At 48.0% G+C, this 13,380-nt stretch overlaps 1 protein-coding gene across 1 annotated transcript; it reads right to left on the bottom strand.

Annotated features, from left to right (window-relative positions):
* Window positions 1-3,699: 3,699 nt before the first annotated feature.
* LOC135895782 (acetylcholinesterase-1-like) lies at window positions 3,700-6,555 on the bottom strand. Its single transcript, XM_065423948.1, has 3 exons — window positions 6,310-6,555; window positions 4,556-6,041; window positions 3,700-3,936 (listed from the first exon to the last, which is right to left on the bottom strand). The coding sequence occupies exons 1-3, from the start codon at window positions 6,335-6,337 to the stop codon at window positions 3,795-3,797; spliced, it is 1,656 nt and encodes a 551-aa protein (XP_065280020.1). The 5' UTR covers window positions 6,338-6,555; the 3' UTR covers window positions 3,700-3,794.
* Between the last annotated feature and the right edge of the window lie 6,825 nt (window positions 6,556-13,380).

Raw genomic sequence — 13,380 nt, 5'->3', positions numbered from 1 at the left:
TCTATTGATCAGTTTTGTCTCGTTACGACTATGAGACTTGATACAAAACTGCCTGCAACAGTATTAAGAGCACAATAAAATTCACTAAAGCGAACAGGAAATAATTACTGACTCATGGCTTTTCAGGAGCTTCACTACGAAACAAATGTGTACACCAAGGCATGTAGCATCGCCGTTCTCTTGCGCTCTTTGAAATTTGCAGCCGCAACGACTCTTAAATGACCGTCAGACGTACACTTAACACGGTTGCAATCACTCTCTCCCTCTGCTAGGAAGCCGAAACGCCGAATACGCCGTGCCGAGTCAAAGAGAAATCTCTCCCGGTGAGACTTCTCTGTAATTGCCTGCCAAAGGCTCAATGAATCGCACGAAAAGCGAACCATGTCAGCAGGCTATTATTCCTCCACGCAGAACGAATAGCAGCGAACTCAAACGGTGCCGCATGCTTGTTTTTGACGTCCGGCACGTGCCCTCATTTGACAGGCTTCATTTGTCGGGAAGGTCTGTGAGCACACGACGCTCGCACATTGAAACAGCGTATAGTCAAGGCAACACCACCAGCCGGGGGTGCCGTTTACCTCTACAGCCGCGAGACGTGTTATTAAGAGCGACTGTCTCGGCCGGTTCGCGGACGTGGTGCTTGCGATCCCGGTCGTTATTGCGATGCCGTCGAGCGTGGCCCAGATCCCTTCCGCCAAAACACGCACACAATGATGCCCCAGCGATGCTCGCAGTCAGCAGCTGTAATGTCGCTTGCCTATTTTGCTCGACCTTGGCGCGCACGCTGTACTATGTAAGTACGGCTTTGTGTAAGTCTACGCGCGCTTGTCCTGGATCCGGGGGTCAACAAATAAAAGACGCGCCTTTTGTTTTTTTTTCGTTTGTCGCTTTGTAAACGCGGTCGTTTGGTTGGTCGCTAATGTCAATGTTGCTTGCGGTGCAAAGCGAAACGACGTGGCACCGTTTCCGAGTGGAGACAAAACCCGCCAGGCTCCGCCCGCTCTCCAAGGTGAATGCATTGCGCGTTTCTCCGAGACCACATCTAAGGCTGAAAGCCAGCACGTCCCCATTTGGCGAACGTCAGAGCTTTTAATGGGAAGCTCGGGCGACGGAGCGATTCCAGTTTCGGCTGATGTCCTAAAAAGTCTCAAACATTGGGTTGGTTTGATATGTAAGCATTACGTATACAAGCTGCCAGCGTCTTGAAAACTACATGAATGGTGCACATTAATCTACAGATATATGAAGGTATGCGCTAATTAGGCTCAATCGAACACGAGGAGCCGCGCATTTCGTGGCAAAAAGGAAAAAAAGCAAAGCTCCTTTATCTTCTCCATTTAATAGGACGTCACCATGAAAGATAATCAACCCAGCGCTCCATGTCAAAACACTTACCAGGCACTAAGCATCGATGAGCGCTTCATAGCTTCAATATCGTTTTCAGCGTGCGGGGAATCGAAGAGAGCGGTGAAGTAGAGTAATCTTGTAATAAATAAAAGAAAAATCAGTGATACGCGAGGCTGTCTGTGATGTTTAAGGAAATCACAGCAGCTGTTATACGAATTGAACCGAACGCATACTATTCGCAATAGCCTATAGTAACCCATGCATTTTTCCCCATAACTCAATAATTAATTATGTTTAATTACCCAACTTTTTTCGTTATTGGCTGAGGACCCCAAGTATTATACGCACATTTGTAGAGAACTTTCAGAAACCACCGATCGATTTGTTTCCTTTACGATACGTCTCACGTAATCCTTTTTTTCTGGGTTGCAAAGAAAGCCCGCGAAATATTAAAAAAAGCCACGTGACGGAGCATTTGCGCAGTGATATTTTACTGCTCTCAAGCGTGCGTTCGATGAACAATGTCGGCTGCATCGTGGCTGGCGAAGAGGAAGCGGCAGGGCGTTCTTGATCTCATCGGCAGCGCTCGGCCAGCAGCATGCATTTTCGACATTACCCGACGGGAGACAACCTGTTGCCCAAGCATACTTGCGCTACACGATTCATTACACCAGGGAAATACCAGTTGCTAGTAATGAGAAGAATCAGTCAGTACTCGGTCTGATAAAGCTTTCATAATTGAATGCGTCCTCAATGTAACCACCGTGATGCGTACTGTCGCTGGTAGAACAGGAAGGACTGGGCGCAATCTTTGCCAGTGAATCGTCAATTTCATTTTAAAAAAAAAGAAGCTTTATGACCGGGTAGCCAAATCAAATGAACATATTGCAGATGAGCAGGAACTAACAAGTCAAAGAGATTTAACATGGGCGAATTACTATACGTGGTAAGGGAAAATCACAGAGATGGTAGATCAGTAAGAATAGCAGCTGTTGTAGTTCTTTGGGCTAATGCTTTGGTCCCATTCTGTTCACTTCTTCCTCCCCACTCGGGATCAAATCCCCGACCTCAAGCGATGCCATAGCCTCAAAGCTACCGCGGCGGGCACAGTAGTGCTGATTTGACGTGCGACTGCTTCCGTTGTGTCGCCTGGACCCTGCAGTGCGCTATAATTAATGAGGCTCTGCTTCTGCACACCCTGCGTAAGTTGTCCGCTAGACAGATTTGCATGGTTTTATTTTTCAGAAATAGCAGAAACGCACCTTACCTTACCTTAAACTTAATTTTCATTTCCTTGCCTTCACACATCACCTTTTCTTTATCCACCCCCATCTCTTGTATTTGTATTGGAACTGCAAGCGAATACTCACAAGGCTGTTGCTATTCACTCGCCATTCTCTGCCCCTTCTCTCCCCTCATCTCTTCCATTCTATCTAGCTTCCATTTGTAGTTGCACGTTGGTAGAAAGGTAAGCGCTTGCGGGGGTCACGGATAATTACAGCTATGCCTTGACAGTTATGTGGCGACGACCCGGCAGCTCCAGGAGGTACTGTGCACATTCTACGCGGTGCAGTCCAAACGAGTTCCTCGCGTCTCTTTTCTTCTCTGCCACGCTCCTGACATGTATACACACGCTTTGAACCACCCCTCGACGCGGTGTCCCAGACAGCAGCAGCCACAGCAGCAGCAGCACCAGTGGGAAAATCGAAGGAAAGGGCAAAGAAAGCTACCCTTTAATATCAGGCAGAGTCGCGCAGGGCCATCGCATCCTGCAATCGCCGATTGAGCTGCCAGTATCGCAACCTCGACTGCACAGTTGGAGTTTGTTCCGACAGCCCGAGTTCACCCGTTAAAGAAGTATTCACACGAAGGGGCGGATCGCCAGTTCAGTCTGCGGATGAGCATGAGGGGGCTCAGTGCCGCCAAATCACGCCCCACACAAGGAAGCCGATGACAGGCTGGTTGTTGCACGATTCGTTGCCGCTCAGCCACGCCACATTCGTCTGCGAAGTGTTACGAGATCTGGCTTATCGTGCGAATCCAGATTGAACAGTTTTCGTCTCCCAGAGGTTCGTCGTTTACCTGCCTGCCGGCAACCGTCACTGTAACGAGGGGATACGAACCAGGCAACACAGGCCCGAATCATCACTCGAGTGGTCTGGCAGTTCTTGGTCATGCGCAAACAAAATATTCCGATACATTGTCCCAAATAAAACCCGTTATCTTGCGTGCGTCTCGTTTTCTGCAACACACAGCTGCTACCCGTTTTCGGGACGTTACCATCACGTTCTTCATTCTGTGAAACTTAAAGATCACCTATCCAAATATATATGTATATAAAAAGGAAAAACGCGCAGATCAACTGTTTATTGCCGCCGGACACACAGCAGCGGATTTCCCCCACAGAAAATGTGGCAGGATTCATCGCTGTGGACAAAGACGAACTTTCAGATGAGCCCCTTCCAAAAATCGCAGTTTTGGCCTTCCAGACCGTGATTCACTGTGACCGAGCCGTGTTGAAATGCCACGTAAGAGCGATGCTCTTTGTCGTATCGAGGCCACGCTTTCCGACCAGGAAGCTGGGGAGTCCTGCAAAAGAGAAAGTAGTAATTATACGAGGATGGTTCAGTACCATATAAGCAGGGGAGAGGGTTATTGGTGAGATTCATAAAACGTGCCGTTTAGAGGTTATACGCACTGTGCGACTAACAAAACTGTCCCTCTCGGTTTCGCTTCCTTTTTTTAACGTTCAACTACGTTTTCCATTCTTATGCGTCGCGCCGAGAGCCCCATCCAAGCGATAACGGCGACGTGTGAGCCACGTCCGAGCCAATGACGAAGGAAAATAACCGAAAGCGAAATGTATTCTTATAGCAAATACAGGCTCGAGTCAACATTTCGACCTGGTCAGTACAAATTTTTGTGATGTCAAGCCTATAAAATGTTCTATATGCAGACCTTGTCGTTCCGCTTCCGCTCATTCAACTCACGGTTGCTGCTGAGCGGCAGTACAAATGCACGCAGGCAAACATACCGCGCTTTGCACAATAATTTCCACAATCCGAAATTGCATGGCCTATCGATTGCAACATCAATGGTTTGCGGACCCTTTGATGGCTACACTCGAAAACAGCGAAAAACAAGCATTACCACAGTGAATAAATTAAAGCCCCGTCAGCGAGGCCTGCGCAAAATAATTCATACATACCCCGTGTGTGCAAAACTAGCCCATGTCGACATGATCGTCTCGCTCATGAGAACGTCTTCCGTAGAGTATCTGCCGGGATGACGCAGTGGTGCGCCGAACACGAACTGGATCTCGTCTGAATGGGTAGCCTCGAATTCTTCCGGCCATGGAGCGGGCAAGGCGCGGTGCCCGAATTTGTACGCGAGCAGAACGTCGACTCGACTTGAGAAGGAATCGGCAAGAAACAGTGCTGGACAGTTGAACATGAAGTCGCCGTCGGAAGACACCAGCGCGGCGAAGACGTCTTCGGGAGCAGACCGCTTGCTTAAGGTTCCCAGGTAGCGCTCGCTGATCCGTTCAACGATCGATTTTGGGAAGCCAGCAAAGACGTGGGCGATATAGGCGCGTCCGAACGCCACGTCAAGTCCCGCCGAGGAACTCGTCCAATTCTTAGCGACGCCATCCGGAGTACTTCCCATGAAAAATAGAATGGCACCTTCTCGCACGTTCGTCCCCATCATCACGTCGATCGGGAGCTTTACGTCTTCTTCGACCGCCTCTATGGGAGCCACGGGAACTAGAGCGTCACCTATGCTCGGCAGGAAGGTGAACACGTGGTCACTGAAGATCCTCAGTTCTGCGCTGGCGACGTCCTCCGGCGGCACGTTTTGTAGACAGGCGACAGCTTTTGGCGTGAAAGCGTCACCTGACAGGCATCCTACGTCTCGAACGAGGTCGAGCGCCCGCCTAGACGCGTCGGCTGCGCCACTTTCGTTCTCCAGATGCAGGGGCCACCGCGGCGTCCCGCTCTGCATGATGATCCTTCTGACGAGCCCCCTGGACAGTGGCGAGAGAGCCAGCATGCCTGTCGACGCGGCACCAACGCTCTCGCCGAACAGTGTCACTCGAGAGCGGTCGCTGCCGAACGCGCCGACGTTGTCGTGCACCCATCGCAGCGCGAGGTACTGGTCCCAGAGGCCCGCGTTTCCCGGTACGTCGGACGTGTTGGCGTTCATGAAACCGAAGGCGCCGAGCCTGTAGTTCGTCGACACGACGACCACCTGTCCGTAACTGGCCAGAACGCTGCCGTCGTACACGTCTAGGTTGGCCGACCCAATTCTGAACGAGCCTCCGTGCAGCCACAACATGGCGGGCAACAAAGTGTCCGACGAACGGTTCGACGGCGTCCAGACGTTGAGGTACAGACAGTCTTCACTGCTCTCGCTTTCGTCGGCCTGCCACGGCACCGCAGGGATCTTGCCTCGCCTCTGAAAGCACGGCTTCGAGAACTCGACTGCACGAAGTAGACCTCCCCAAGGCTTCTTGGCTACTGGCCTCTTGAACCGCAGAGCTCCCACCGGAGGCTCGGCGAAAGGTATGCCGAGAAAAGAGTGCGAGCAGTGAGAATCGTGGCATACTTCCTTTCCAATAACCACGCCCGAAGCAGTGGCGACCGTACTCGTTCCTTGGACGACGGCGAAACGATTCGAGAAGCTGAAGATTAACACTGAAAGAAAAAAAAAGAGGCATAACGAATAGAAAGCATATTTTAGCCGTAAACCTTAGACATGATGGAGAGTTGGTAACACTTTGATGGGTTTGAATCGGGCAGGACACAAGCAGGGGAAGCATACTCATCAACTTTAGAAAACAGACGTAAATATTGGACGAGCATTTACTCCCGTAAGAGGCCTTCGAAGCATTTATTAGATAACAAATCAAAACGCAAGCTTTCCAGAAATAAAAATAGCCTTGATTTTCCAGGTACCACTTACCCAACGTGTAAAGTAAAAAAAATTCCATTCCGTACGGTAAACACGGGTTAAAGAGTAACGAAAGATAATGACAGCGCGTTGCAAGGAATTCCCATAGGATGTACTTGCAGGTTGCTATTTGAACTTGTGAACCAAACTTGTCGGTGAAAGTATACTATATAGGTTGCGAAAATCAGTTTCCAATCGCTTCTCGCAAGAAAAGTTATATGTTCGTACACGTGTACTTAGCGGCTACGCAGCGACGCTATTTATTCATTCAAAGTCTACAATTATATATCGCGAGCGCCTCCTTGAAGGTCACTGTTCGGTTAATGCGCCCCCGTTCTTATCTGCCGAGACAGTATTTCGAACGAATACGTTCGAGGTTTACGACGGTGAACGCTGCGCTTATCGCAGCAGCGTCTTTCTACTCATGTGCAAAAGAAACCGCTGTGGTTTTTTTCATAAAAACGCACTTAATACGAAGACGAAAGGAACACATGCGACAAGACGGGCGCTGAACATTCAACTAGCGTTTATTTCAAACGAGCATCTATTTATGCAATGCGCATCAGCTGCATCATGCACGCATCATCTTACAAAAGATTATATAAACCATACAGTTCATACATACGATTGTATGGTCAATAAGTTTACGTTCCTAGACACTTTGAAAGAAATGTCACTTCTTTTTCCTGCAACGCCAAACACGGACAGTTGACGCGCTTGTCACCTGACTTCCTTATAAAATACGCTTCAACTATTTCGCGTTAGTGGTTATGGCGTTGGGCTGTTAAGCACGAGGTGGCGGGATCAAATCCCGGCCGCGACGGCCGCATTTCGACGGAGGAAGAATCCAAAAAGAATTTCAGTGCCGTTCCACTCTGTGAAGAAGGATGACCAGCGAAGCTGTGTATGTGGCCCCATAATGGAGAACTGCACCTCCGCCGTGGGTCGGCCCGGCATTGCACTATCTTTGGGATCGGCTTACGTATGGGGAGCGCTTAACGCCTGCTTCACCTCCGCTGCGGGTCTGCCCGGCATTGCACTATCTTCGGTATCGGACCACGTACGGGAAGTGCTTAACGCCTGCTTCACCTCCGCCGCGGGTCGGCCCGGCATTGGACTGTCTTCGAGATCGGCCCCCGTATGGGGAGTCTTTCTTTTTTTTTTTTTTTTTGCTTACGACACGAAAATTTCCTTGGACGGCAGAGGCATACAGCTTTGCTGTAAAACATCCGCGTAACATGCGTTCAGTACACGTTAATCTATCTATCTATCTATCTATCTATCTATCTATCTATCTATCTATCTATCTATCTATCTATCTATCTATCTATCTATCTATCTATCTATCTATCTATCTATCTATCTATCTATCTATCTATCTATCTATCTATCTATCTATCTATGTGTCTGAATGTTCTGAAGATTGATTCATGGTCGATTGGGTGGCGTATCGGGCCGCTGTGCTGTGTGTGTCATACATGCCAATCTTCAACAAACGTCTTTCACGGCGACATGGGTCACTGCAATGTGCGAGACTGGGTAGGTACCGCTGTTCAATGAAGCTCTTCTGGGTGTGTGCCACTCGGTCGGTGCTGATCTTCAATGAAAGACCCGACAGGATCAAAACAATTCGGGACGCCATAATCATTCGGTTCCCCATAATCACACCGCGGTTTTGGCACGTAATACCCCATATATATATATATATATATATATATATATATATATATATATATATATATATATATATATATATATATATATATATATATATATATATATATATATATATTATAAACGTGAAAGAGACAGACAGACAAGGAACTTTATTAATGGTCCTGAGGAACCGGCGTTAGGGTACCTCCCTTTTCAGGGAGTCCCCGTAGCCGTCGCGGGCCGCACCCACGTCGGGGTCGGAAGATCGTGGTCCTCCGCCCTGTCGCAGGCCCTCTGGACAGCCCGTAGTTGCTCTGAGAGGTCGCCGCTCCTAAGGGCTGCCTCCCAGTCGATTAGAGTGGTTAGCGATGAGCTGCGTAACGCAGGGCATTGCCAGAGCATATGGGACAAGGAGCAGTACGCCTCCCCAGCAGTCTGGACAGTGGGGTTCTACATTAGGCGCGAAGTGACTGAATCTGCCCCTGGAGGGAAATGACCCCATTTGAAGCGTGCGAAACGCCGACGATTGTGGTCTATTAAGTTTAGGGTGTGGTAGCGGAAAGGCCCGCCGAGCAAGTTGATAATGTGTCAAGACTTCGTGGAAGGTGCGAAGCGAATCCCTGTACAGCCCTAAGTCGCCGCCCGTGAGTCCACCTGAACCGCCGCGGTGTGTAAGACCTCGCGCACAGTCATGGGCCAACTCATTGGCGTTAACAAGCTCAGAGTGTACATTGATTCCCATATGGGCCGGGAACCATTTGATGCTATGAAAACCAGCAGCCCCCTCGCTGCCGAGGATGGCCGCCGCCTCCTTTGAGATCGAGCCGGAGGCGAAAGCTCGGGCTGCCGATCTGGAGTCTGTAAAGATATTGACCATCAATATCTCGAACTACAGCAATGCTTTTCCTTTTTTTACTTTGTTTTTCCTTCTTGTTACCTGATAATTGCGGCACAGCTTCAGAGTCATGTTGTGGTTTTTTACCATCAGCCTAAAGTAAATGGTCTCGTTGGGTAACTGCGAACTAGATGTACCAGTGGCTTTACGTTGGGTATATGACTACGTGTACATGAGCCCGGCAGGACTGGATCGAGTGAGGGGTCGGGCTTATACCCATGTCACACGGACACCCACGAACTCCTTTTAACTCCTTCGTCTTTAGGTAAACGGAATGTGCACCGTGTCACACGGTCTCCCTTGCGCCAAGTTAAATGGAGATTTTGTCGAAGGGAGTTCGGCATTGACCCTTACTGCTGGATGGAGTACTCTTCTTTCCAGATAGCTACATCTGCGAAGAAAGCCACGCAAATAAGATCATCGTAACTGACTCACAAATTTTAGCACTATTATTTTTTATTTTGTCTTGAGTTATACGCCACGTAATGGGAGATGTTAATCTGTTTTTAAGGACATAGCGCTGGACCCTCTGCACCAATGTTCGTGGAGAAATGTCGTTCCGCCATTTCGTCTGTTTATCAGCTTCGTCACTCATCTAGAAGCAGTTGAGCTCACCTCTAACACACACAAACGCGCGATTACACAGCACAGAATCACAACTCGAAGCGCACCGGTCGAACAACGTGACCTACATGCCCACGCACGAAAGCAAGAGCGCAGCATGGCCAGCATCGCTTTCAACTTCGCTATGCTTGGAAAACAAAAGTATTGCGGTAACATACAGCAATCTTTCTCGCTGTGATTTTATCAGATATCATGCTGCGCTAAAAAAGCTACCTTTAACGGCAACTGTATATGTGAGCAGATGAATGCGAAAGGAAGTGCAGCAGCGCCGTTTCTCGCATTGTGCTTGTAGCACTGTCGCAACTCCATTGCCGTAAATTTCCATTTAGGGAGTTTCGTGTTAACGGATTTCGCGGGTGCCAGTGTGACAGGGGTATAATTAGACAGCCCAATTCGACAGTGTTTCTCATACCTGACGGATCGATCTCGATGCTAAAGTATCGAATCACCCACTGAGCGGAAAAGCCGGCGCCTGTAGCAGCGAAACAACTAAATCTCAATTTCCAGCAGAGCGGGTGAAAGGGAGAACCTTCTGCTGCGATAGCGCGCCAGGTGTTTCGTGAGGGGAGAAGGCATCGCCGCGACGCCACGTCATCCTCGCTCTCGGAAGCGTGTGTTATCCGTGCGTTCCTTGTCCGCACAAGACACGCCGTGGTTGCTCAGTGGCTATAGGTGTTGGGCTGCTGAGCACGAGGTCGCGGGATCGAATCCCGGCCACGGCGGCCGCATTTCGATGGTGGCAAAATGCGAAAACACCCGTGTACTTATATTTAGCTGCACGTTTAAGAACCCCAGGTGGTCGAAATTTCCGGAGTCCTCCACTACGGCGTGCCTCTTAATCAGAAAGTGGTTTGGGCACGTAAAACACCATAATTTCATTTTTTATTTTTGTCCGCGACAGCTCTCGTCTGAGCTTTAACTTCACCTCGGTAATCGCTATAAAGAAATTAATCTATTAAAAACTGAATAAATTCGAAAGGAAAAACGTTGGCGGTGGTGAGATGCGAGCCTACGACCTCACGCTCAGAAGCCGAGTGTCTTATTCCCTGGGCTAATCCAGCGCCTCCCAGATAGCAGGCCTGTGTATACTCTGTTTTATGACATCATGCTACTTGTGCCGAAATTCCCATCGCCATGCCCGGCGTGACGAAAGTGGTGACGTCAAAATCCCCGCACCTTACTCGGGAGTTTCTCTATTAGATTCTATCGCAGTCGGGCAAGGTATCATGACGTCACGGATCGAAGTGCACCGGCCATGTGTCTCAATGTGTTCGCTTGCCCACGTGGAGCTCCTAACTCGAAGGACCGCTCAGCGGCGTTCAATTGGACATTAATGTTTTCACATTCACAACTCATGAGAAGTGCTTAAGTGTCCTCGGTCTCTTTTCTCGTTTCTCTTTTTTTTTTTTTGCAAGAGTCTCCGTCGAGGCCGAAGACAACGCGACCGGTTATTCAGTGCTGGCTGCGAACCATGCACCATACCAATCTGTCCGCATTACTTGTCTTATCGAATATCGATCGAATGCTTTGTTTCCACCCCATCCGGTGCCAGCGCGCACCAACCTTTACTAAGGGCTCAATATAAAAGTGGATTCTCTCTCTTTGTTCTTTAGCGACGCTGCGAAATGGCTTACCCTGTTCTCTACTCTCAGACTGTACACTCAGCAAAGATGCTGTGCGCCCAGACATGCAGAAATGTATAAGTTTATTCATGAAATACGCACGTAAAAGCGGCCGATATTTCGGTAGCTGTTATAGATTCGTTCTATGAGTTCTTGTCGATGCTGCGCAGGTACGTCAATGTACAATCGACGGGTCCGGGAAATCGAGCTATAAAAAATCTCGCAGAGACTGTATTGATATTGTGAATATTGGTATTGTGGTATTAATATGTGAAGAGTAGCTAGGCGTTGTGCCCCTTCCGGTGATAGTTGCCAGCCTGCTACTCGTTTTCCCTTTCCTGTCAAGTGTATTATCATTCGTCATTTATTATCAGCCTGTTTTATGTCCACTGCAGGACGAAGGCCTCTCCCTGCGATCTCCAATTACCCCTGTCCTGCGCCAACCGATTCCAGTTAGCACCTGCTAATTTCTTAATTTCATCACCCCACCTAGTCCTCTGTTTTCCTCGAGTGCGCTTCCCTTCTCTTGGCACCCATTCTGTAACCCTAATGGTCCACTCGTTATCTAACCTACGCATTACATGACTTGCTCAGCTCCATTTCTTTCTTTTAATGTCAATTAGAATATCGGCTATCCCTGTTCGCTTTGTAATCCACACCGCTCTCTTCCTGTCTCTTAACGTTATGCCTAACGTTCTTCGTTTCATCGCTCTTTGCGTGGTCCTTAACTTGTTTTCGAGCTTCTTTGTCAGTCTCCAAGTCTCTGCCCCATATGTCAGTACCGGTGGAATGCATTGATTGTACACTTTTCTTTTTAATGGCAATGGGGAGCTTCCTGTCAGGATCTGACAATGTCTACCGAATGCGCTCTAACTCAAATTTATTCTTCTGTAAATTTCCTTCTCATGATCAGGGTCTCCTCCGGTGAGTAGTTCACCTAGGTAAACATACTCCTTCACACGCTCTAGAAGCTGACTAGCGATCCTGAACTCTTGTTCCCTTGCCCGGCTATTGATCATTATCTTTGTCTTCCGCATATTAATCTTCAACTCCACTATTATACTCTCTCTGTTAAGGTCCTCAATCGTTTGTTGTAATTCATTCCCAGTGTTGCTGAACAGGACAGTGTCATCTGCGAATCGAAGGTTGCTGAGATATTCGCCGTTGATCCTTGCTCCAAAGCCTTCCCATTTTAATAGCTTGAATACTTCTTCCAAGCACGCAGTGAATAGCATTGGAGAGATTGTGTCTCCTTGTCTGACCCCTTTCTTTACAGGTATCTTCCTACATTTCTTGTTGAGAATTAAGGTAGCTGTGGAATCTCTGTAAATACTTTCCGAGGTATTTACGTACGCGTCCTGTACTCCTTGATTACGTAATGCCTCTATGACTGCTGGTATCTCGACTGAATCAAATGCCTTTTCGTAATCTATGAAATCTATAAAGAGAGGCTGACTGTACTCTGCGTATTTCTCATTTACTTGATTGATGGCATGGATGTGATCTATTGAAGAGAATCCCTTCCTGAAACCTGCCTGTTGCCTTGGTTGACTAAAGTCCAGTGTTGCCCTTATTCTATTGTAGATTATCTTGGTGAATATTTTACACAATATTGGAAGTAAGCTACTGAGCCTATAATTTTTCAATTCTTTAACGTCTCCCTTTTTGTGGATTAGTAGAACGTTGGCATTCTTCCAGTTCTCTGGGACCCTTGAAGTCGACAGACGGTTCGTATAAAGAACCGCTAGTTTTCCAAGCATTATGTCTCCACAATCTTTGATTAAATCGTATGGTAGTCTATCTTCTCCTGCCGCGTTTCCCCGTTCCATGTTTTGCAAGGCGCTTCGAACTTCATCGCTAGTTATAAAAGGAGTCTCTGTAACCTGTTCATTACTACTTCGAATGAAGGTATACCATGGCTGTTTTGAGTACTGTACTGGTCAATGTAGAATTCATCCGCTGTTTTTACTATATCTTTGAGATTGTTGATGATATTACCTTGCCTCTCTTTCAGTGCATACAACATGGTTTGTCCGACGCCTAGTTTACTTCACACTGTTTTCAGGCTGCGTCCATCTTTTACTGCTTCCTCAGCCTTTTTTATTTCATAATTTAGAATATCCCTTATTCTCTCCTTGTTGATCAGTTTTGACAGTTCCGCGAATTCTATCTGATCTCTTGAGTTGGACACTTTCATTCTTTGTCGTTGTTTTATTGGGTCATTTGTAGTTAGGATAACTTACCTACTGGTTGCCTTGGTGCCTTGCCTCCCACTTCAATTGCTGC

The sequence above is a fragment of the Dermacentor albipictus genome, chromosome 4 (assembly GCF_038994185.2).
Source record: "Dermacentor albipictus isolate Rhodes 1998 colony chromosome 4, USDA_Dalb.pri_finalv2, whole genome shotgun sequence".
NCBI lineage: Eukaryota > Metazoa > Arthropoda > Arachnida > Ixodida > Ixodidae > Dermacentor > Dermacentor albipictus.
This window is presented reverse-complemented; position numbering and strand designations above follow the sequence as displayed.

What these genes read in the sequence shown, in the direction of transcription:
- LOC135895782 (XM_065423948.1), bottom strand. Translation starts at nt 6,337, where the DNA reads ATGGAATTTTTTTTACTTTACACGTTGG. An exon ending in TTTTTTACTTTACACGTTGG is followed by an intron (nt 6,042 to 6,309) that starts GTAAGTGGTACC and finishes TTTTTCTTTCAG; the next exon opens with TGTTAATCTTCAGCTTCTCG. An exon ending in GCTAGTTTTGCACACACGGG is followed by an intron (nt 3,937 to 4,555) that starts GTATGTATGAAT and finishes TCTCTTTTGCAG; the next exon opens with GACTCCCCAGCTTCCTGGTC.